The following is a 27,365-nucleotide window of genomic DNA, read 5'->3' on the forward strand; positions in this document are numbered from 1 at the left end:
TTGGAAAAACCCGGAAGTTCTCTCTCCAGCACTCATTGTTTAAGCATGTACAGACTATTTTTTCTTGTCATATTCCCTAAACAATACAGTATAACAACTATTTACATAGCATTTACATTGTATTAGATATTGTAAGTAATCTAGAAATGACTTAAAAGTACAGGCAGTCACCGGGCTATGAATCAGTTCCGTTCCTGAGTCCGTCTTTAAGTTAGATTTGAAGTTGGAACAGGTACATCCGGTATTATTTAGCGTCAGTTAGTCAAACTTTTTTCTTAGTATATAGTACATATTTTACCTTTCTATGCATATAAAACAGTTAAGAAACATACGTATTTCAAACTTAACCACTGCGTTGCTTAGTAATAACTGTAGCTTTCATCGGGGCAGGGACTTTCAAATGCTCCATTAAAATTGTTCCAATCATTGACCAACTGTAGCCTAACGCTTTTCCAATGACCGATAGCACTTCACCTCTTTCCGATCGCGTTATTACTTCCACCTTATTTTCAATTGCAATCGTGATTATTTTCGTGAACAGAAACACTGCGGATTCAGAGCTGCGCCGCCAGGTCCTATTGTCCAGCGCACGGAGACACGTTAAATAAAGTCCGGAGTTCCACTGGGTCGTAAAGACCACCGCACTGATACATATTAAATAAGGGACTTGAGCATCCGCGAATTTTGGTATCCGCGGGGGGTCCTGGAACCAATCCCCCTCAGATAAGGAGGGCCAACTGTATATCTCACCAATTATCAATGACAAACCATACTGTCTGTACTGCTTTTTGAATCGACATCCACCAGCCCAAATAGATAACATGAGCATATGCAACTGATGCTATTTAACAACCGTTCACTCTCAGCGCAGTGTAGTGTCTAATGGTCACACAAGTGCACAAGACTGATACCAGTTAAAGAATACTGGCTATTTTCTTGTTTAGTTTTGTTAAGAGTTGCTCCAAATAAGCGGCCTCCCCAATTAACCGATTATCCAATCAACCGGAACCCACTGATGTTTTTGGGAAATATTCTTAAGGCCCATCAGAAACACCATACTAATTAAGTTCATCCTCTCAATGCTGTAAACTTTGGATGAATATCTGATTCCATCACTAATAATATGTAACTTGCATAATCATAATATCATGTATATGTCCCCCTCAGTTTAACTGCTATTGATACCTTCATTTGTTTGTTATGTTCAGGCTTAATCATGGTAACAATCTCTGATGTAAGGAGCCAAAGTCCTAAGATGTTCCAAATGTGTGTTATCAGATAGAGATCATCAAGCCAAAGAGGTTATGAAACATGACAACAATCTTGGTTGAAGAATTAGATCTTAAAGGCTGTCTTAGAGGAGGCAAGGAAGATGGATGGAGAAGATTTTTAGCTGAGGCTAGGGATTTAATGGACTATCCAGGGAGCAGCAAGGCATATTTGATGCGGTTGCAAGGATCACAAATTAGTGGGTATAAAGAGACACTGGACGGTTAAGAAAAGGAGACAGTGATAAAGCATAGCAGGACTAAGATAATTAATGATTTTAAAACAAGGATAAGTATTTTAAAATCTGTTATACTTGGGAAGTGAGAAACAATGCTGGGCATGAGATATGATAACTAAGTTTAAATTTTGATGTTGAGCAAGATGCAGACATTTTTGGTTTATGGATATTGGAGAATGAAAAGCAGGTCAGATTATAAGCATGATTAAGTCTGAAAATAATGCATGCTCTTGTGTGGCTGTTACTCACTATGCCGTACTACAAGTGAACAGTTTTTAAATAGCGCCAGTTGCACATGCTTGTATTACGTTATCCATTTGGGCTGATGGGTGGGGATTCAAAAAGCAGTATAGACAATCCAGTTCATCACTGATATTTAGTGTAAAGTATGTAGTAAGATAATTCAGAACGGTCTTGCTCACTTCAGTTTCAAGCATTCAGGATTGGAGATACCAGAAACGCCTGGGAATGAAAATGAAACGATTTCACTATTTCAACAAGTTAGGAACTATGAACAATTTGAAGGTATTGACAATCATCTTGAATGTTACAATGAAAAGTTAAGATTATTCATTATCTGCACTAGGTACTTGCACTGATTTTGTCATTGATAGTCACAACAGCGTATACTGGAAGAATTCCTCTGTCAATAAATAGGAATACATATTTTATAGTACTGTCATAGTTTGGTAGGGTTCTAATTTGTTCTTTATTTCATTTAAATACATAATTTCCTACTCAGTTAAATGGCATTTTTAACTTTTATATACCTTTTTATCTATTTCAATGATACTTTGGCTAATCGGGGCAGTCACTTAATTGGGCCAAAATGCACTGATCCCAATATGTCCCAATTGATTGGAATATAGTTGTTTCTGCAACACTTTTTCTCAGCATTGTGCAAGTGATAATTTTTTTCAGCATGAAAAGGAACAACAAGCCTTCCTGTTGTTGCGTGTCACTCCGGTGATTACCCCAGTCATTACTGGGATGAACCAATAAGCAACCAGGACGCAAATTTCACATGGGGAATGCAACTTCTCTGCAAGGATAACTTGGTCTAGTAACATCCAGCCTCAGACAGCCCTACTGGGTATCTCCTATCCATGTAGTACACCAAAGAGTGAGACACAATGCTGCCTCTGCTAGAGCTCAATCCTGATCTTTGGTGCTATATGTATGGAATTTAGCTGGTCTCCACATCCCCTGGAGGCTTTAGTTCCCATCCAACCATATCCCAAAGATTTTCAGTTTGGCTACTGTAGATTACCAGTTGTGTAGGTAGGTAGAAGGAAAACTAGGATAAGTTGATACATTTGCAGAAGGGAATAGGTAACGAGGAAACAATTAGGAAGTGGGACTTTGGGACTGTTCTGAAAGTTGGTACAGACTCACGGAGCAGAATGCCCATCACCTGTGTTGAAGAAATATGTGAAATATCTTCTCTACTAACCACTTCAAATTCCGGCATTCCTCCTCTTCTGCCACCAACTACGGAGCTCTGATCTACCCACTGAAATTGCTGATCTCCCAATTCCCTTCAGACATATCAGTCCCTGTTGAATGCTTCTCCAAATCCCCCATTTCTCCCAGTTTAACCACCAATCCTGTTATCAACCATCCTCACTTAATATTCAATACTACAGAATATTAAGTGAAAGGTTAGGAACATCAACAAGGAGGAGGATGAGAGGTGACTTGATGAAAGGAAGATGAGAGGTGATTTGATAGAGCTGTATAAGATGATGAGCGGCATAGATCAGCGGCGGCAGCAGCAGATTTTTCCTAGGGCAGAAATGTCTAATATGAGAGGCCTTAATATCAGGTGGTTGGAGGAAAGTATAAGAGGGAATGTCAGGGTAAGATTTATTTATTTATTTTTACACAGAATGGTAAATGCATGGAAAGCTCTGCAAGGGGTAGTTGACGGTGAAGGTGGATACCCTAAGGAGATTTAAGACACTCTTAGATAGGTACACAGATGAAAGAAACATGGTGGGGTATACGGGAGGAAAGCATTAGATTAGTTTTGGAGTAGGTTAGGTTAGCTGAACATTGTGGGCTGAAGGGCCTGTACTGTGCTGTACTGTTTTATGTTCTAAATGTAAATTCTGATAACTCCACACCTTCATGCAGCAGAAGTTAGACAATATTCAACTGGTTGATACTGGTTGATACTCAACTGGTCCAATCACATAAAATCCTGAAGTTGTAACAACAGGCGTGTGGCTAGGTTTGCTGTGGTGAGAGGCATCTCCTGGCATCCCAAAACAGATCAATCCTCTTAAACACATGTATGGAATGTGAAGGAGTACTCTCCACTTGCCCAAGTGAATGTAGTTCCATTCAGTAAAAATGGTCTTCTTGATTGGCAGCCCAGCCACAGTTCACTCCATAAGACCATGATACAATGGAACAGAATTAGGCTGTTTGGCCCATCAAGTCTGCTCTGCCATTCCATCATGCTGATTTATTCCTTTCAACCCATTCTTCTTCTGCCTTTTCCTCAAGACCTTTGACACCCTTACTCATCAAGAACCTATCAATCTCCGCTTTAAATACTCCCAATGACTTGGCCTCCACAGCAATGAATTCCACAGATACAACACCCCCGGCTAAACAATTTCCTTTTCATCTCTGTTCTAAAGAGATGTCCTTGTATTCTGAGGCTGTGCCCTGTGGTCTTAAACTCCTCCACTATAAGAAACATTGTCTCCACATTCACTCTATCTAAGCTTTTCAAATATTTGATAGGTTACAATGAGATCACTCCTCATTCTTCTAAATTCCAGTGAGTACAAGCCCAAAGCCACAAAATGCTTTCATACATTAACCCTTCATTCTTGTAAACCTTGTCTGGACCTTCTCCAATGCCAGCACATGCCTTTCTATGATAAGGGCACCAAAGCTGCTTACAATACTTCAAATGTGGTATGATCAATGCCTTATAAAGGCTCAGCATTACTCCCTCCATGATTAGCATATTGTGGCTACAATCTGAACCATCTGCACCATAGTTTCTCACTAGACACTGTAACAGAACAACTCAAACTGACAACCACTACAACCAAGGATAAGAACAATAAATGCACGAGAACACCACCGACCTCAAACTGCAGCAGTGCAGCCATTCCAATGGGAATGCATCATCACAGAGTCTGTCTAGATCCAGGAGCTCTTGACCCAACAACTCAGTGAGAATATCTTTCCAATAAAAACCGTGGCAGTTCAAGAAAAACGGGCCTTGTTGGCGATACACATCTTGTAAATGAATTTAAAAAAAAGATCTCTGATCCATTACACTAACCCTTTTCAACTGCTAACCCAATTTAACTTTCGTAACTATCAATGCTCCTTCCTGGCCATATCACAGACATATTCGGATCTGTATCCTCTAACCATATCCTCACTTCCATGCCTAGATTCCTTCCTCAGAAAGAAGTGTAAAAAGGCAAATTTCCTGCTGCAGGCTCTGACACAAATTTAATTTTCAGCCTAGGGCCAATAACTAAAATAAAAGCAGTAGAATTTATGACTTGTTGGTTAACTTCTAATAAATGGTTATTAACTTAAAATGTTAACTCTGTTTCTTTCTTCATCAATGCAGGGTGACATGACAAATACGTACTTCCAGCATTAAATCAACATTGACAAAACTGCATCAAATGTGCCCTCCTTACTTCTTTCTAAGAAAGTCATGAGATTGAATTCCTCTTTTGCCGAACAGACTTTCTCCTTTTACCTCAGATGAGCCTGATTGATTTTATCTCTCAAGTTCAATTCCCAGAATATGGGTTCTTGAATATAATTTCAAAATCACTCTTCCCCTGGCCATCCTAGATATTTGCCCATTACCTAACTCTTTTTATTGCTTGGCTTCTTGGTTTCCTTTTCTTTCTACTTATAAAGCCCTTTTTCCCATCATAATTTTGCTATGACATTCATATTCAAATCAACTGCTGTGCAGAAATCTTCAAATTCATAAATTAATATAATTTCCAGCCAACTCCATCCAATAAGTCAAGATAGTGACTGTACTTCATTAGGAATTTTAAGACTTTTGGTAGGTCAACAAAAACACTATAAAAAAACAAAAAAACTTCTATAAATGTACCGTGGCGAGCATTCTGACAGGCTGCGTCACTGTCTGGTATGGGGGGCGGGGGCTATTGCACTGACTGAAAGAAGCTGCAGAGGGTTCTAAATTTGTCGGCTCTATCTTGAGTACTAGCCTACAAAGTACCCAAGACATCCTCAAGGAGCAGTGTCTCAGAAAGGCAGTATCCATTATTAAGGACCCCTAGCACCCAGGGCATGCCCTTTTCACACACTCAGCGATTCAGGAACAGCTTCTTTCCCTCTGCCATCCAATTCCTAAATGGACATTGAACCTGTGAACACTACCTCACTTTTTCAATATATATTATTCCTGTTTTTGTATGATTTTTAATCTCCACTAAACAAATACTGTGATTGATTTATTTATTTATTTTTCTTCTGTGCTGTGCCTGGCAATGAACTGCTGCTGCTACGTTAACAAATTTCATGACACATGCCAGTGATAATAAACCTGATTCTGATTCTGAAGTCCCACTCTCTTTCCAATATAAATTTTTAAGATTATATATAATTCTCTTCCAAATCACCTTTTCCATTACTTATATTACATATTATTTCACTGATGCATGCCAAATCTCAGCTTTACTGGGTTCTTTTTTTGATTCCTGGGTAAAGCTGCCAGAGTTTAAGAATGTGAAAAAAAGAAAACATTTCTAACAGCCTTTCTTCTAAAGTGGATATGATATAGAATCCAGTTCTTTTGAAAGGTGGTGCATCTGAAGTGTCGGTCTCAATAATAATGTGAAAAACTGAAAAGTGATGCACTAATAAAATCAGGATTTCCTTCAGATGCTGTCAAAATTAATGCTTGAAACTTTTGGTATTTATTTCCCCACAGTAGGCAAATTAAACAGTCTTATACAGTACTGTGCAAAGGTCTTAGGCAAATGTAAAAAAAAAATTCTGTAAAGCGAAGATGCTTTAAAAAGTAATGAAAAGTTTCAAAGTATCAGTAGAGAGTAAAAATAAACTAAATCTTATTTCAAGAATAAGCTTTTAAAACTGCATCCATTTTCTTAGGTACACCTTTGTGCAGTTTTATAAGGAAGCCGCTGGTAGGTTGTTCTAACCATCTTGGGGAATTTGCTACAGTTTTTCTGCAGACTTTGTCTGCCTCGCTTATGTTTGTCTTTCCAGATAATCCCAGACAGCCTCAATGATGTTGAGATCAAGGCTTCGTGGAGGTCATACCATCTGAAACTACATGAAGAATCTCAGGTGCCTAAGACTTCTGCACTATTCTGTAGATTTTATGCAAATATGACGGCTACATTATAGATAAAGCTTAGAGGAAGGGACAGACTTAGGATCAGGTGGCGGTATCCATTAGGAAGGTGGTGGAAGTGGGTTGATTTGTACCATCAATGACTAATTCTGGAGGTGGAGTTTCAAGATGGCGACATAGACATCTGCCTTTTAGGCGCTCTTCATTTTTTAAGCTATAATCACCCTTTAATCAAATCTTTTCGTACTTAATCATATGGGTTGATATTTATGATTTATTTCTCTTTTTAAAAAATAACACTGGATTTAATTTTTTCAAACTTAAAATGTCTGTATCTAAGAAATCGTCTAAAGACCCTATAACTCTTGATGCAATCTCCGATCTTCTGGATACTAAACTTGCAAGTCTGGAAAAAAAACTTACTGCGAAAATATCGGAGCTTGAAGAAGTCGTTAAATCATTTGATATCAAACTTCAATCGCAGGCAGCAGTTATTGAACGTCATGAAGAAAAGTTTGCGGCTCTTGACAAGATAATTTGTGAAAAAATACGTACAATCGAAACTTTGGAGGAGAAGGTACGATCGACCGCTAAAATAGTGGAGCAGTATAAGTTTAAAATCACCGATCTTGAAAACCGGTCTTGCAGACAGAATTTGCGTATTATTGGATTTCCCGAAAATCTCGAGTCTGGTGACTTAACTGAATATTTCTCTAATTTATTGTGGGAAATTTTTGGCGAGGACGCTTTGCGGGTTAAACCTACTATTGATCATGCCCACAGAATTATGAGATTTTCGGCTGCGAAAGACAAGCCACGAGCTGTGATTGTCCGTTTCCATTATCCTCGGGAGAAAGAGCTTTTAATTCGATTAGCTCATCAGAAAGGTATGATTTCTCACAAAAACAACAAGTTTCGTATTGTGGAGGACTATTCATTCGAAGTAATGAGGGCGAGAATTGCTTTTAAACCAGTGATGGCGGAGGTTCATTCGATTGGACTTAAACAAGCTTTAAGATATCCAGCGAATCTCAGAATTACGTTGAGCGACAACAGTCAACTTTTCTTTAATACTCCGGAAGAAGCGAAGAAATTCGTTGAAGAATATCGTTCTTCTTGTACAACTTGAACTATGTGTTATGTGGAAGAACTTTTGGAGAGAAGACGCCATTCCGTTTTAGGCTTTAACTTATGAAGCTGCGGTATAGCTTTTTATTTTGGTCTGTAGACCTGTTTTTTTTATTATTATTATTATCATGATTTACAGATGCTTTTTTAACCTTACTATAAGGTCTTTTTTCTTAATTAATTTTTTTCCCCTCTGGATTAGATATACATGTTAAGACTTTATAATAATGATTTATTTTTTAAGATGTCGTTTCTTCTTCCCATAAGACTTTGCTTTCCGTAAGCGTTTATTTGCCTGTATTTGAGAATGGGACGAATGTATTGAATTTTTGAACTTTTTTTATATATATAGTAGTGGTTATTGAACCCTTTTTTAATTCTATTTTGATAACCTTTTTTTAAAAAAAATAAGATTGGTGAATTTACATCTATATTTCGTAATATGGTCTTTTCAAAATGTCGTTTCTTCTTCCCATAAGTCTTTGTTTTTGAAACGTCATTTTCTTATATTTGAATATGGAATTTTTTTCTTAAAGGCATACTACACTATTTTAAACTTCAAAGGTTATCCTTTTTTTATTAATGATTTTTTGCTTTTTTATATTATTTTTTCATTTTGATTGATATATATTCTTTTTGTTTACAACCCTGTATTTATATCTGGGTGTTATATAGTTTCTCTTTTCTTTCTTTTCATGAAGTCGCCATCTTGAAAATGGGGCTAATATTAGTGTTAGTTTGTGCGCCTGCCGCTTGGCTTTTTTCCGTGGGGTTGGGGGAGGGGGTAGGGATCTTCTTTCACGCTTTTGCTTTTTATTTTTTTGCTTTTAGTTTATGGGCCAACTTTAAATTATTAATATTGTTGAGGTGTCATGTTCTCCGGTTGCTCCTGAATCATTTTTCCTTCTTCCTGATTTATGGGTTATGTGGTTTTTTAACCTTTTATGATATACACAATTAGTATTGACATGATGGATAAGTCTGTTAACTTTATCTCTTGGAATACTAATGGTTTAAATCATCCGATTAAATGTAAAAAAATATTTAAAGTATTCCATAGACTAAATGCTAATATTATTTTTGCACAGGAGACCCATATTAGGAGGGAGGATAATCAATGCTTTTTTTAGGTTCTGGAAAGATCAACAATTCCATTCGAATTCTACCGCCAAAATTAGGGGTGTGTCTATTTTTATAGACCCTTCAATTTCATTTACACATCATGAAATTATTTCTGATCCACAGGGCAGATTTTTGTTGATAACTGGTTCACTTTTTAATCGAAAAGTGGTTTTACTTAATATTTATGCTCCAAACTTTGACTGCCCTGAATTTTTTAAACGTTTATTTACTTCCCTTCCTAATCTAAATGAATATATGTTGATAATGGGTGGAGATTTCAATTGTTGTTTGAATCCTTCAAAGGATAGATCTAAACCTATTCGAATTCTTCCGAATAGATCAGCCTCACTTATTAATTCTTTTATGGTTGATTCGGGAATCACTGAAATATGGCGGTTTTTGAACCCTAAAGATAAAGAATTTTTGTTTTTTTCACGTTTATCACAGTTATTCTAGAATTGATTATTTTCTTATTGATCATCGTTTATTAACAGATGTTATTGATTGTAAATATGATTCTATTGCTATTTCGGATCATGCACCTTTGAAGTTATCTATCAAGATTTCGGACTTTTCGAATAATACTAGATCTTGGAGACTTAACGCTACTTTGCTTCAAGATCCAGAATTCATCACCTATATAAAACAGCAAATTGACTTGTTTTTTTCAACAAACCATACAGAAGAGATTGACAGAGGACTACTTTGGGATTCTTTTAAGGCTTTTATCCGTGGACAAATTATCTCATATTCTGTCGGTAAAAGAAAACAAAGATATTTAGATATTGCTTTATTAGTGGTTAAAATTAAAGAAATTGATAAGATTTATTCCGTGACTCCTACCAAAGAACTTTATAAGAAAAGAGTTGAGCTTCAAATGGAGCAGAGCTTATTATTATCTTCTTCAATTGAGAATCAATTAATTAGGACCAGGGCGCAATTTTATATCCATAGTGATCAAACTGGTAAATTATTAGCTAACCAATTAAAAGTTATTTCGACTAAACGACAAATTATTAAAATTCGTAAACAAGACGGAAATCTGACTACTGATCATAAAGAAATCAATAATACTTTTCAAGATTTTTATAAATCTTTATATCAATCAGAATTTGACGGCGATCTGTCCATGATGGATAACTTTTTTAACAATTTGAATATTCCCAAACTGACAGATGAAGATCGTAGCTTGTTTGATGCTCCTATCTCTCTGGCCGAAATAGGAGAGGCCATCTCATCAATGAACTCAGGGAAAGCTCCTGGTCCTGATGGTTTTATTATAGAATTTTTAAAAACTTTTTCTTCTTTGCTTTCCCCTTGGCTATGTGAAATTTTTAATGATGCATTTGTTAAGAAGAGATTACCTCAGTCTTTTTATGAAGCTACTATCTCTCTAATTCTTAAAAAAGATAAGGATCCCACTCTATGTGCATCTTATCGCCCTATATCACTATTAAATGTAGATTCTAAGATTCTTACAAAAATTTTAGCTATTAGGTTAGAAAAGGTATTATCACAGATTATTTCAGAAGATCAAACTGGTTTTATTAGGAATCGGTATTCCTTTTTTAATATTAGAAAATTGATTAATATAATTTACACTTCATCACCCACAATTCCAGAATGTGTTATTTCACTAGATGCTGAAAAAGCCTTTGATAGAGTTGAATGGGTATATTTATTTAACACTTTGAGATATTTTAATTTTAGTCCTAATTTTATATCATGGATTAAACTAATATATTATAAACCTGTTGCTTCTGTTCTTACAAATAATTATAGATCTTCCTTTTTTCAATTATCTCGTGGTACGATTCAAGGTTGTCCCTTAAGTCCTTTATTGTTTAATATTGCATTAGAACCTTTAGCCATTGCTATTCCTGAATCTCCTAATATTTTTGGTATCACCCGTAATGAAAAATTATACAAGTTATCACTCTATGCTGATGACTTGTTGTTATATATTTCTGATCCTGACAGGTCTATTCCCGCTATTTTATCCTTGTTGGCTCAATTTAGTAGTTTTTCTGGTTACAAACTAAACTTGGATAAGAGTGATTTATTCCCTTTAAACGCGCAAACTTTATTGAATGAAAGGACACCATTTAAAGTTGTTGATGATAACTTCATCTGTTTAGGTATAAAAATTACTAAGAAATATAAAGATCTATTTACATTGAATTTTCTACCTATGCTTTATCAAATTCAACAACTTACTACAAGATGGTCTCCCTTATCCTTATCATTAGTTGGTCGGATTAATGCTATTAAAATGATGATTCTACCAAAATTTTTATATTTATTTCAAGCTTTACCAATTTTTATTCCTAAATCTTTTTTTGATAACATTGATTCAAAAATTTCTTCATTTGTGTGGCAAAATAAAAATCCTTGGTTAAGTAAAAGGCAATTACAAAAATCTAAAAAAGATGGTGGTTTAGCTCTACCTAACCTTAGATTTTACTATTGGGCGAATAATATTCGTAACTTAATGTATTGGAAATCAGATTTGGATTCACCATTGTGCCCACAGTGGGTAAATTTAGAATGCAATGAGGCACAGGGATATTCTCTATTCTCCGTTCTAGGTTCTTCTCTTTCTGCTGATTTAGTTAAATTTAATAAACAGATATCCAACCCTGTTGTCAAACATACATTACCAATTTGGTTTCAATTTCATAAATTTTTTACTCTGAAAAACTTTGTTCTTGATAGCCCTATTTTACTTAATTTTTTTTTCAAACCTTCTTTGACAGATCAAGCCTTTAGCATATGGAAAAGGAAAGGTATAAAATGTTTTCGTGATCTTTTCTTTGAAGGTAGTTTGATGTCTTTCGACTAACTTTCCAACAAATTTGAGTTACCTAAATCTAACTTTTTTAGATATCTACAAATTAGAAATTTTTTACATAAAATTCTACCATCCTTCCCCAATTCAACTTCAATGGACTTTTTAGGTATGATTTTTACCTTAAATCCCTATCAGAAGGGATTAGTGGCTTTTATTTATAATATGATTATGAAGATACAACCAGAAATATCAGGTGGAATTAAACAAGAATGGGAAAAAGAACTTCAATATAATATATCAATAGAAAAATGGGAAAAAATTTACAAATGGTTAATTCTTCTTCTAAATGTGCTAAACATGCTTTAATACAATTTAAAATTGTACATAGAGCTCATATGTCTAAAGATAAGCTTGCTTGATTCTATTCTCATATTAACCCTCAATGTGACAGATGTCATTCAGATGTGGCTTCATTGACCCACATGCTTTGGTCATGTCCCGCTTTACATAACTATTGGAAGGACATATTTGCTACCATTTCCTCAGTTTGGAATATCGATTTACAACCTCATTTTATTACTGCAATTTTTGGTATACCAAATGAGGATGATAATCAGTTTTCCCCTTCAATTAGACAAATGATTGCTTTTGTAACATTAATGGCCAGAAGGTCTATATTACAAAATTGGAAAGAAGTAAATCCTCCTACCACGTTTCAGTGGTTCTCTCAAACTATTTCTTTTCTGAGCTTGGAAAAAATTAGAAGCACTATTTTTGACTCATCAACTAAATCTGAAGAAACTTGGGGACCGTTCATTCGACATTTTCATATGAATTAATTTGGCCTCTTCTAGACCTTCTCTTTACTTATCCTTGTTCAGGTATGGAGTTCCGGAGTTTTTGGCACTACCATATACAAATAAACTGTTATTATTGCCCATGTTAGTTTAGTTTAGTATTTTTTTCATATTTTTTGCCTGTATTTTTTAATTTTTTCTTTTTCTTTTGATGATTATTTTTATTTTTTTCATATAATTATTATAGACTTGATTGATAATGTACTATGTTTCTATGTTGATATTTTAATAGGATATTGTTATCCTACTACTAATTCAATTTCAAGTCTTATGTATTTATAACCTATTTATTATTATATTATGTTTCTTTTATGTATGAAATTCAATAAAAAGATTGAAAAAGAAAAAAAAAGACTAATTCTGAGAGGTCAGGTCAGCTCAAATAACTAAACATAAGAAGAACTTGATAAAGTCCCTCGAGCCTCCGTGAATCCTTGTTTACTGAGCATTGCCTATAGAGATTACTGGCAAGTAATATCTGAATTCTAGAGTACCAAGCAATTGAGAAGTTGGGATGAAGAGGGGCAGAAAATGGATTAGGGAGAAGAAATGCATGCACGTGTGAGAGCTGAGTTAAGGCACGTATTGGAAATGAGAAGCAAATGATGGCTGGCACTGGATTGTGTTGTTAATGTAGATTTGGGGGAAGCATTCCAAAACCAATTATGTTTTAATTTTATCATTTTGCCACTGACCTTCATAGATCTAGTTATGTCACCAGTAAAGGGCCTAGCATCTGTCTCGTAACTGAGCTGGGCAATACCCTGTTTGATGACTGTGTTAATTAGCTGCAAAGTATTTTCAGCTTTGTCCCTTTACACCTGCCAGCTTGGGTCACATTTTACTTCTTTAAAATAACCATAATGCAATTTCTTCTGTATCTCTTCCCCTCCCCCCCAGCCACCACCCAGGTAACAACATGCCCCCTCTCTCCAGTTCATCAACAGTGTGCTGAAAGTATTTATTAGGTATCTCCTTTCTCATAGACAGTTTGGCAATGACATCAGATGGAAATCATGGGGAAATTCAGATACATTTACAATATGCCAAGCTTACGTACCCTGATTTTATTTATTTTACTGCTTTTTCTAGCAGGCTGTTGAATCTTTGAATGTTGTTATTTTCAAATAACCCCTGTAGTCCTTTAAATAAGAAAATTTTAAAAAGGCTGTATGAGAAGTGTAATTGAATCCATTATTTTTCTTTGCCTGATTTTGAACAGATGCCCATCCTCAGATTTTTTTTTATATACTAATGTCAAGGAGAGTAATTTTCAAATTGAATAATGGAAAGAAAAATCACACTGGAACAGACACCTGACCTGCAATGCCAATTATATTCTTCAGCCGTTCAGGCTTTTATTTTGAAATATAGCCCTGCTGACTTTTATTCTGATTGTGTTCCAATTGTAATTCAGATGGCCCTGCCACCTTTAAATTTGAAATTCAGTTTGACTACATAAAAAGAACAGCCATCTTGTTCTGGTAGGGTTTTTCAGTCAAACTGAAGCATATTTACACAAAATTGTGTTGTCTTTCCTTTGTTTTCACCATCACACATCATCATGTTATATCATCTATAAGTATTGGTTCAGTTCGTAAAAAAGAATGCAATCTGAGCATTATTTTGTGTTAATATTAACATTTTTCCCTATTATTAATATAGTGTTTGACCAACCTTGGTAATTCAATACTGTAAATGCTTACATGATATTAATCTTCTTCCATACTTTAAAAAATTTGTGAAAAATTTTGGATATTTTACATGTAAGTGTAGCTTTAAATATTCCTAATTTCTTTTGAATATGTAACTTAATTCATCATTAGTCTGCTGCATTAAGTACTTAAGGTATTTTTTGGGTTCGTTCTCAGTTTTACTCTTACTCAATTGTAATGAGAGTGCTGCTCCTATAATGTACCCAGAGCTTGGGCGCTATTCCTGACTCCCATATTCAGATAAGTAGAGTTTGGCCTACTGCTGAGTTGTGTACTCTCTGCTTCACACATTAGGAGAGCAGTATGTCAGCCATTGCTTAAACACAACCCTCTTGAGTAGTTATAAGACAGTCTTCCGTCCCCTCTACTAAAAAGGGGCAATCATTCCCATTTTCCACAAACTCTCACAATAATTTTACAAGACTCTGATAATATGTCATTTCCATTTACTAAATTCTTCAGCTATTTTATGGATTTGCACTCTGAATTTACAACACTTTGTCATCAAATGAATGGACAAATCAGAAGACAGGAAGTGATGAAGGAACAGGGGTATCAATCTTGCTTGTTAAGACATTGGCTAACATGGCAGAACAAAATGCTCAATTAAAATCCTTAAAGATCATGTGACACACTCCATTTTAGACTAGAAGAGTTCAAGGTGAAAGTAAATACAGTAATATGTCTTGAAACAAATTACATACACTTCACACATGCAGAGACATTGCCTCAACATTGCTGAGAGGATTTGAAAGAGTTTTGCGTAACATGAGATATATCTGATATTCTTGTGTTCTAAGATTACAGTCCTGTAGTGCTTTTTATATTCAGAATCACACTGATTGACCACCAAATTAATAGCTGGCAATAATTTGTCAACTGCCAAAATACTCAATAGAGCTTTGAAGAAACAATATCTCACAAATTTGACTGCAATTTTTGAAGAGGTGACCAAGATAAATGATGCGAGAGGTATAGTAGGTGTTGTCAACAAGGGCTTTACCAAGACTTTTGACAAAGTCCAGCAGGGTAGGATAGATTGGATGAGCTAGCCAATTTTAAATGCAGGAATGATTACAATTTGTAAAAGATATTTGGGTGGCTACAGGGATAGGAAACATTTAGAGGGATATGGGTCAAATGCAAGCAAATGGGACTGGATCAGGAAGGCACACTAGTCAGCATGGACTCATGTCTCTTCACAAAAAAGAGAAAAAATTAATTAAAAAGGCTCATAGACTGCTGAAGCTGAGGAGCAAATCCTTGCCTCATCATTTGACAACCATATGCTGAGAATTATAATAAAAAAGTGACAATTTTGCCCAATCAAAGTTCCACTATTTCCTATCCCAGTGAAGTGAAAATTTCAACAGTTATTGCAGGGAATAGTCTATTTTGAACCATAAACAAGTGGTGTTCTTTCCTGGTATACCAGCTTCTTCAAAGTCAAATATCGATTCCAAGCCTTATAAATTGTAGTCATTAAGGAAACATCACATTGGGAGCTATATTCCATTTTGGTGTGTTTATTTTTGTAAAACAAGTGGCAGGTGACTCAACAAAATAACTACACACATCCTCATTATCCATACCAGTAAGCCACTATTACCAATACAATTTTTAATCTCAACCTGAAATTTAACTCTTTTTGTCTTTCCACTATGCTACCTCACTTGCTAAGTGCTTCACGCTTTATGCTTTCATATACACTACAATTTTGTTGGTACATCTATTAATGCAGTTTATTGGCGATACTTGGAATGTATTACTGCTCTTCAAAATTTGAGCAAAATTCACATACTGGACCAATATAATTATGATCTGATTGTTAAGTTAATTGAACAGGAACAAAAAGGTGCAAAATGTTTGTAGATCCTAATCCTAAATCCTTACAAAGTTGATAAATGTGATTGTTTCAGTCCACTAGTTACGACATAGAACTGTGGTAGAAATAAATTCAAACATAAAACAAACTAGATTCATTTAAAAACTGAAGAGCACCACATGACTTTCTATTTCTCATACTCAAATATTATGAGACAATGATAAGATCATACAGTGAATATAAATTATACTGGAACCGTACCTAAAACCCCACTGATGACTGCAATGCGTTGAAAGTAGAGCTATCATGAGGATTTCAAAAGCTTCTCCATTAAAATCTTTCATTGAAATCTATAGAAATGATCTTGGGTGACTGTACAGCAAGCTGTAAAATGTCCATCATCTCTAATGCACTGTACTATGTTACAAATCAGATAAAGAACTCAAGGAAATTTTTAAGATTAAATCTATCAAAAGGAAATTCAAATTACACTGCATTTGAAATTCTAGTCGCCTCAGTTGAAGGAACATTTTATCTTTAAGTTTTTTTTATTAGTTCACAATGAAGGTTCCTTCTAGAATGCATTTCCTAGACTTTGAAATGTGTACAAACACTATAAGAAGTTCAATCACATTCTACTTCACTGAAAGTAAATTTGTTTATACTCTTCCTAACCTGTACTAATTAAACTGTATTAGTTATTAATTATGTTTCTCTTAATTTTATTTTCTTCAAACATTGGGGAGTCTTCACTGAGAACTGCAGCTACCCAGGTAAACAAGAATGAGTGTTTTTTTAAAGTTATGATTTTAAAGAGTTTGGAAAACATTATCATATTTTGAACAATATCACTGTGTCAAATGAAACTTCTAGAAATTTCAGAAACAACGATGGAAATTAGATATGAAAGGTGGGCATTAGATATGCTTCCTGGGCATTCTGGTAGTTACTTTAATTGCACAGCACTTTAAATAATGAGTTAAATTGATATGCAAGTTTGTGAATGTCCTAGATTTGTAATTTTTTTATAAAAATTCTACTGAGGGTAATAGTGTAAAGGTTTTTATAGAATTCAGAGTTAGTTGCATATTTGTTATTCAATGAATAATACTTACCAAGTTCCATTGAAAGAACGTTTACTAGAAATCTGCTTTCACTCTTCAACTGCTTGCATTTTAGGTTGCACACTTTAAAGCCTTGGGTGCAAATGATGCCAGCCGAGAAATTCTCACAGTGGATCATTGAATATATATATAAAAAATGCTCTCTGCAGAACATTTAATGGAAAGTACAAGTTTTGTTTCCAAACACACACTGACTTTTCCCATTGTCTTTGGTATACTTTCCTAAAAAAATGACAGTGGCATAAAGCATTCTTTCTTGCCTATTTCAAAAGTAGATGCCAAATTACTTCCTTCACGAGGCTCAGGGAAATAAAATGACATCCTTGCTGCATCACAACATCCAAGCAATAAAGCTTGATTCGACAAAATAAAATGCTCAAAAATGGTTTGCTGGATAAGCACTGGTTTGGAATCTGGGGTCTAAAGGAAACAGCTAAAGCCCAAGTCTCCTGACAAAATTATCCTTGTGATTAAACTGAATAATTTTGAATAATAGCAGATGCTTCTTTGCTGTCCAGACCTAGTTTGCAGGATTTCTAAATATAAAAATGAGTTGGCTTGAATGCTAAACCTCAGGTAAGTTTTGTGGGAGCTGCACACAGGTTAATGGGTAATAGATAAGTATGAATTGGTTGTGGCCAATCACACTATTGTGGAGCAGAGTAGCAAACATCTAAGTAACTAAAGTGAACTTAACTCCTTGCTCATGGGCCTTTAATAACTGTTAATGAAGCTGAACTGCAAAAATACTTCTAGCGATCCCGAATCAGGTGTCCCTTAGTCATACGAACAAGGAGTCTATGGTTTCTTTAGCTAATTAGTGGGTATATGTGAATAACATCTGAGCAACCTAGAACTGGACCTACTCACCCACTCAGTGAGCTTGAGGTTGGCTCATAAAATAAGACTGCAAACATACTTTCAGGAACAAAATTAAACTTGCACCATGGAGCAATTTTTAGTTTATCTCTCAATTGTATGCAAGAAATATTTTAAAAACATATTTATTTAAAACTAATTTATCAACATGACAGTCAGGGTAGAGTTTACAAATCCGATCATCACAGCTCTGAAATATGGGAATGTACCTCAATTATTGGGTGTAGCAAGGTCAGCACATTCAGCAGCGTTTCCCACTCATTGTCCATGGAAAATATTATCTAAACTCTGTGACTGATTTCCTCGTCATCCTCCATCACAAAAACTCCAAAAATAAGTTATGTATTTTCAAATTCTACTCTCCAGCTCTTCTAGCCAAGGAACTTTCATCTGGTTCCAATGGAATAAAATTAACTGATTACTGGGACCATAAGTTATTAACAAAAATCTATTCAGCATTATTTTATTCAATGATCTCTCTCCATCACTAACTGTAAAATAATCCATCTCTACATTGTTTTACTGGGAAACAAAACATCAAATTTCCTCTGCAAAGATGTTCAGTGAGCTTATAGCTTTTCAATTTTGAGTCATTACAGCTTTAACTAACCTTGTTCAGGGACTGGGGGTTTAGCTGTCGTAGATTTTATCTTGAGAGCATCTTTGGCAGACATGTCACAGCAGGAGCCTTTATTAGTGTCTTGATCGCTGTCGGCTTGGTCACTATCTCCATGTCCACTGTCCCTCAAACTCACCCTCTCTGGATCTTTAAATGTGGAATTACTGGAACAAAAGACACCACTATTCTTCACCACATCAATTTTGAGTAATTTGGTCTGACTGAACAATACAGACAGGAATGCAAATAGAGTAAGTAAGACAGATATTTAATAGGACTTACCTTTGAACGAACTGCTGCCTGCTGCCCATGTAATTGGGCTCTGCGGGAAAATTGTCTGTCTGTGAAGAACAGATGAAGAAATTTAAGTGTATTGATACATATTAAAATATCCTAGAGCGAAGCAAAATTTCCTACAGGCAAATGATTAATAATTCAAAAAGTCCATTTTATCTTTTGATTTATACACTATAATTGTCTCTAAAAGACCCTAGTTCTATAATTGCACATCCTAAATAAACAGATTACTACAGGGCAAGAATTTTACTGGGTTAAACAATGCAACTTTGTTCTCTGGAATTTGAATTAGAGCCAGTATGAAGATAGCTTCTTAATCATCACCAAACAAAGCGGGGATGGAAATTTCAATTAATTACTTTTAACTTTAACACAATTGACAAAAATGTCTTGTAAAATAGAAAATTATCACTTTTCACTTTAGAATATCTTCATTGTTCCATTAGTTTCAGATGTAATTATATACTTTACAGAATTGGAATGACAGTTTTCATCTGCAAACCACACAGGGGCTAATACATGCAAAATTCTTGTCTTCAGTTTGGCATAGGAAAAAGATCAAGAAGATCAATTTCTTTCATGTAAAATACAAATGCAGTACATTAAATATAATACCATTTTAAAGCATTAATACAACACTCCCTCATTCTTCCTCGGAATATTTGTTTAACTGTATAAAATAGGCTTTGTAAGAAGCCTATAATTAAATATCTGATATAACTTATTTATGTTTTATATACACCCCATAACTTGAAGAGTTTAGCCATTTAATACACTGACATTTGGTTGTTGTATTTTAATAATTAGATAGTCTTGTAACTAGATACCCTGGTGCACATTTTGCAGAAATGCAATTTGGCATATAGACCGAATTTGCAGGTTATTAGCAACCACAAATAGCCTGAACAGAGAGGATAAAAATTACATTTTTAAGTGGCAGGTGTCTCACAAGTCAATAATTCAGCCTTGGTCACTAAAGCCAGCTGGTTCAGCTAATTATTAGCTATAAGTTATACCCTGTTCAATTCCTTTTATTTTTATTAGAATGGTGTTAATTGTAGAATAGTATTTGACACATAGCTGTTATCCTTTCAATTTTGGATATTGCTGCCTGGACTAACTTTCCAGTACTGAAATTAAGAATGCCAGTTCAACCTTATATTCTAGTGTTGGCCTAGACAGCTTTATGGCCAGCTGAACTACCACCCTGTTATGGCTGTCCATGTGAAGGTCACACAAGCATTAACCGATTTTGCCTTGGGTTCATTACAGATTAAGGGAATTTTTAGCACTAATTAGCTATGCATGTCACAATGTGTTCTCAGGTGACAGATCCTCATGGCATACAAGGTCTCTTCAACTAGAAGCCAAACAAAAGTGGCAGCCTTCCAAATGCCCTGGAGTTATTTGGATGTCTTCTTCTCAGAGAGAGGGTCACTAACATGCCAGGAAAATGCATGTGATCTGTGACTCCATACTAAAATTATATTAACAATCATCTTTATGCCCAGCAGTCAATTCTTCCTAGGAAAGCATCAATTTCTCTTCAGCCTCCACAAAAATAGAAAGGGTACTAACTTTACATTTTCATAACTACTATCAGTCTTAGGTACACATTGTTTCTACCCATAAGTGAAATTCCATTACTGAATTTTCTGGGGTATACACAAATATGTACAGTATGTGCTCGGACTGTTCCAGCTTACATGACCAAAACATGAACATTTATCTCATCAAAATATCATGGCATATGTAAAAGCATGAACCTTTGAGACATGCATCAGCTTTTTTCCCCTCTTTTTCACTACTTATTTAAATATATGTATAATACAGATAGACATTTATTATAACTCAGTATTTATTATTAGGCATTGCTTTGTATTGCTGCCACATAGCAAAAAATTTACAACATATGTCAGTGATACTAAACCCGATTCTGAGATTCTGAATTGTAACCTAACAACTCTTTGTGTTCGCTTATTTCTACATTCAACCAAAGTTCTGCTAAACTACATAAATGTACCCATTCAGTTTTCCAGCCTTTCCATTATTTCTCCTTCATAAATTGTTTATATTGTATGTTTCAGGTTCCTGTTTGCGACTTGTAAGCAGGGTCTTGTTCTAAACTAGCCCTGATGAGCCAGTTCATGGTCCTGTTCACCATTCAGAACATCTCAGTTGAAAAGAGAGGAATAGAAAGGTAATTTCCTGATTTCAATAGTTCACCTTCCTTTGGCCTTTATAATGAAAGCTTCCACAGAGCACATGAACCCGATGGGTTGGAACAAAGGACTTTTATTGCTCATTAATTCTCCTACCCATTAGTTAATCTTTTCAGAAAAGCCATGTACATTTCAGCAAAATGTTATCACTGTTGTCATCAATACCAATTATATCTTTGGAAACATTCTCAAAAGCTGTGAGAGCCAGATATATAAAACAGAGTAAGTTTATCCATTATTTTACATGGAACACAAAGTTCTACAAAATATGAGTTCAGATTTGGGGGAAATGAGAAAAACTGAAATTGTTAAACTACTATACTACTGCCAATGTGCTTTGTATGCAGTAAGGTTTAAATAATTCAAGATTAAATAAGTTAAAAAGAGTTTTACACATTGAAGTCTAAACCACTTAGAAGTTTACTGAACAATAAGTGTTGTCAGAAATACACAGTGGTGGAGAATCATTTTATGTTGTCTTTACCCATTTGGAACATGGAATATGTCAAATTGTATTACAATATTGGAGTGGTTGTTGACAATTTTATTATTGCACTTTCTGAACATGACATGGCTTTTTATACATGTCAGTTCATTCTTCCATTACACGACCCAACAGCACCATAAAACACAGCCAGCTTGACTTTATTGTGGTATTCAGTGTATTTACATCATTCAACAAAGATAAATACTTAGCAGTAGGTATACTGTCAATGAAAGGCATGTTAAAATCCTATTGAAAGGGCTGCCCTGTCAATTACAGCACATGAGCGATACAATTGCCAGAATATTTCTGTCCATTTAATACAGTAGGTCATATCAACAGCACTGTCTTGTCAATAAAACAGCACTGAATCCTATTAATGGTGCAATCCCGTCAATATCATCTGACTTCTTATGTCTTAACCTCTCCAATATCAGAAAAGCCGACAGAATGGGATTATAGGGTTACTATCTGTCAGATATATAGCATAAAACTTTATCAGAAATATGATATTTTATCGGAGCCCTGTCTGCTAAATTGAAAGAATTCCTCAATGTGTACATATGAGTAAGCTTGAAATAAGAGACAACCATCTTGAATATCAAATGAAGGAATATCATACAAAAACAGAATGAAACAAAACTAGCCCTGATGAGCCAGTTCATGGTTGGTATATTTGAGTACCAACTTTCACAACTTTTTAAGATAGTAACTAATGAAGTACATTTTTATTTTATATGCAATCACTGCTGTAATGACGACAATAGCTTGCCAACAATGGGACTCTACTGAAAGCATTTTGCCAAGAACTATGTAGAAATAAAAGATCTGGATTAGGCAATTAAACTGAAGGTTATTGCAACGTTTAATAAGATCATCGCTCATACATGGTTTAACACCACTGCCTTGCTTTACTCCCATATCCTTTAAGACCATTATGTGTCAGAAATCTGTTATTATTAAAATTATAACTGGCTAAGGATTAATTGCTTTTGGCAGGATACTATTCCAAATTTTTATCATCTTATGCATGTGGTAATATTTCCTAACTTCACTTCTAAAGGACCTGGTCAATTTTTTAAACTACACTCCTACTTCTTTATTTCCCAATAAACAAAACTAAATTCTATCTATCTTTTTCATTCCTTTAATATTTGAAAACAGCCATATCACTGACACCACTGATAAGCTGGTCTTTTGAAAATGGCCTTTTGAAAAATGGCTTTTGAGTAACAACAGTTTTTAAAGCATAAAACCATAGGGTCATTTACAACCACCTGAGGAACGAGACAGAGCCTATTTGAAAAACAGTGCATTCAACACTATTGGTCTCCAGTTCTGCACTGGATGTCAGTCTAGATTTTGTGCATAAGCTCCTGGAATAGGAGTTGAATGTGAAATTTTCTGTCACAATGGTAGTGCTACCAGCTGAGCCAGTAAATGGGCTAACTCAGCTGCGCATTTGAAGAGTCTACTATTTGGGCAAAATGGAAAGTGTCAGCTATTTTCATAACAAAGAAAGGGTGACAGGCCTACATGAATCTGGTATCAGATAAAACAGATATTGTATCTACCAGAACAAACAAGATGAAGGGTTGCAAGCAAGACCATGCATTCAAAGGAAATAAAAGTAAAAGCTGTGTGTATCAATCACCTTTTACAATCTGGGACATTGAAACAGCAATGAAATAACAAAACTGCCACTGAATATGCTTTAGTGATTGACACTGAGGGATCAACGGTGGTTGGCAACTAGAAAGATGTCCTGACTTTACCGAAGTAAAGCTCTAAGTGTTGACTAATTTATCCTTGACCTGTGATATTGAAAGTGCTTGTGACAGTAAATGTGCTTTTGATATACAATGTCATTGAATTGTCAGCAGTGAAATACAATGCATAGCTGCTGGTACAGAGTGTTCAGGCAGTGTGTATCTTTATTACCTACATGAGAGACTTTCATTTTAACATCCCAGGTGCAAGACAGCTTCTGCAACAAAGTAACACTCCCTCATAACTAGACTGAAGTGACAGCCTGCTAACACTTGCAAAGTTCAAAGTATGTTTATTATCAAAGTATATACATGTCACCATATAACAACCCTGAGATTCCGTTTATTCCATGCATACTCAATAAATCTAATAACTATAGTAGAATAAATGAAAGACCACACCAACAGGGTGGACAACCAATGTGCAAAAGACAACCAACTGTGCACATACAAAAGAAGGAAAACAAAATAATAATAAACAAACAATAAATATCAAGAGCATGAGATGAAGAGTCCTGGAAAATGAATCCAGATTTTGGGAAAAGTTCAGTGATGGGGCGAGTGAAGTTATCCCCTCTGGTTCAAGACCCTGATAATTGAGAGATAATAACTGTCACTAAACCTGATGGTGTTGAATCCTGAGGCTCTTGTACCTTCTTCCTAATGGCTAGTGATGCTTGTCATTTAAAGGTTTTATGTAGTGAAATTTAAAACCATGGTCAGTAAGACCAATATTATTGAGATAAGATTGACAGTTTAAAGTCCAGAGATGCACTGTTACAAATTTACATTACTCTGTTTGTTCATTAAAAAGGAACAAGATGCTAAGGAGCAACACTACCAAAACAAGAAATCCCATTTCATAAAAACAGATATTTTTGCAAACAACCTCAGTAAAAGTGTGTATTATTTATCTATGGATGCTACATTTACGACGAGCAAAATTGGAGAAATTTGTTTCAATTGTCAGTGTTTTCTACCATTTCATTTCAGATTTCCAGCATTCAGCTCATCTTCTTCTAGCTTCCAAAATAAATTCAATTTACTTCCTTTAAATTACAATACATGCAAAGAATCTGCACATATTGCAGTGTATTTTAATCTTTTCAATAAAGCACTATCTAAATCAAATGTAAAGTAAACCCCATTTAAATAACAAGCCTTAAAAACTCTGAAAGATATTCACAAGCCACCATCTTACTGAAATAATAAAAGTTGCACAGATTTTATTTCACTAAGATGGTCTGCAATTTATATTATAGCGGCAAAACAATTAGGTGTTTTACAATTCTGCAGCAGACTCTCAGTATTTGACTGAAATCAATTATAATTGATTAATTTGAACTGTTTTCAAATAAATTTTTTCTTAAGTGTTTGTTGATAGAGAAGATTTTCAAGAGGTTGTTTAATGTACAAATCAAAATGAAGAAGGAAGCACAAACAGACAAAGGTCTTGGCCTGAAACGTCAATTGTTTATTCCCCTTCACAGACTTGCTGAGTTCCTCCAGCATTTTGTGTGTGTCATTTGCTCTAAGACTTTTCTTCATTTCATAGATGTAGAGACTTCCATACACTTATCAAACAGTAGTGACACCACCAACAAACACACCTACCCCCTTCTACCTTCCCAGTATTCTGAAAGGATCATTCTTTCATTTCTGCTAATACCTACTCCTATGCTGCAGTACTTTCTCAAGTTACTCCAGAAGGGGCAACACCACCCATTTAACAGCTTCTATCCCTATACCAATGGTCCAAAATGCTTTGTGCTAAAAGCAATTTATTTATTCTCCTTTCAACTTAATGCTCTGTACGATGTGGTCTCCTGAACAGTAGGAAGATCAAAAGCAAATTTGAATAATGCTCAGTGGAACACCTCCTCACATCTGTGGATGGCATGCCTGGCTACTGGTAGCCTGCTGATATAAAAATCTGTCTCAGTTCCATTCTGACCTCTTGGTCCTTGACGTCCCACACTGTCATAAGGAAGCTCAATACAAATTCAAGCAATAGCCATTAGATACTCTCTAGTACTTTCTGGACTCAAGATGAATTCAACAATTTGAAATAATCAACATTTCCTGCTTTTTCATTTCAGATTTCCAGTGTTCAACCTATCTTCTTCTAGTAACTTCTAGTCCCCAAGTTGTTTCATGTCATTTGTCATTTCATTTCTCCCAAGATCTTTTTGTTCTTTTTTCTTTTCTTCTCTCCCTACCCCACCCCTTTCACTGGACCTCAAAACTAGTTTTGTGCATTTCAGACTGGAGGACATCAACCTGAAGTACTAACTCTATCTCTCTGCTACTTACTGCAGTTTCAAATATATTTTTATTAACAAGAACACAAAAATAACACAAAGAAACACCAAGGAAAAAATTTTAAAAACTTATTTTGATCTAACTGACTGACCATTTGGCAACATGATTTTTCACTAAAATGCAAGGAATTATTTCAGAGTTTTGTATATTTCCTGACTCCATTTAATGTACTCATCTTAAACCAATATTCTACATGTTAGGATGTGTCTGAAACCATCTATGGCTTGAAGCTGTATTCTTCATTTGATACAGTAAAAGCTCAAGTATTTAATCCATTTCAAAGGGTATTAAATATAATTAGTAAAGTAAAAGATGGTCTTTTAAATTCTTAAATATTTAAACTTACTTTTTTTTTTACTTTGGCATAAGTCTGGAAATGCCAGATCTGATGACAAAACTATTTTTCTCATAAGCACTTTAAATATGAAATCATGAACATTCATTATACCCATACAATTAACTAATCCCCCAACCAAACACAGAATTGTGAAAAACTAAAACTAAAAATGTTAGTAAACACAGTTAGAAGAAGGGTCTCAGCACAAAACATCACCTATCTATTTATTTCCATAGATGCCACCTGACCTGCTGAGTTCCTCCAGTATTTTGTATGTGTTGCTTTGGATTTCCGGCATCTGCTGACTTTCTCATGATTATAGTTAGAACAGGTTTGTTTAAATGTGCAGTGGGCTGATGATACAGGGAATTAACAATGTATTCTGTCACCATTGAGAAAGGGATCAAAATCTAAAGCTTGTTGATCAAATGCAAGTTCTTCTATTGATCCTAATATGCCATTGTAATCAATATCAAAATAGTGGCACAACGGTATAGCAATGGTGCTTTTCTATCATATTTCCAATAACCAGGGCACATTCGCCCTGAAGCTGCTAGTTCCTCTCACATCCTAAAAACGTACTAGTTTATAAGCTGATTAATAACTGTAAATCCCCTGCAGTGGAGATGGAAGGTAGGAGTATCAGAGGCGTTGATGGGCTCATAAGAGAGAATAAATTATTGGAAAATAGGGAAATTAAACAGTTAGGATTGTTCTGACAGCCAACAAAGATCTGATGGGCTAAAAGGCCTCCTTCTAAGTCAAATGTTCATGGGAGAAATACAAAATCATTTGATTACTCACAACACACATCACAAAGGACCAAGTTCAAAATCATGGAACTGTCAATGAATTTGCAATAAATTACTGATCTGAATTTTACACCTGGTGTTTTTAAATGTGTTCTTTATACTATTTTAATAGAGGAGATTGCAGTTTTCCACGAGACTTTCAAAACATCCTTGAAGCATTTTCTCCAGTCTTGCTGGAAAACTTTGATGTTGCAGGGATTTGGAGTAAAAT

General features: G+C 35.0%; 1 protein-coding gene across 1 annotated transcript in view; it reads right to left on the bottom strand.

Moving 5' to 3' along the window:
- Positions 1–27,365, bottom strand: part of LOC132391479 (protocadherin-17-like) — a 156,731-nt gene that overhangs the window by 114,293 nt on the left and 15,073 nt on the right. Inside the window, 2 exon segments of the mRNA XM_059964737.1 lie at positions 18,903–19,075; positions 19,194–19,252. Of these exon segments, the coding sequence (XP_059820720.1) occupies positions 18,903–19,075; positions 19,194–19,252 (232 nt within the window).

Source organism: Hypanus sabinus, chromosome 3, assembly GCF_030144855.1.
Source record: "Hypanus sabinus isolate sHypSab1 chromosome 3, sHypSab1.hap1, whole genome shotgun sequence".
Classification (NCBI taxonomy): Eukaryota; Metazoa; Chordata; class Chondrichthyes; order Myliobatiformes; family Dasyatidae; genus Hypanus; species Hypanus sabinus.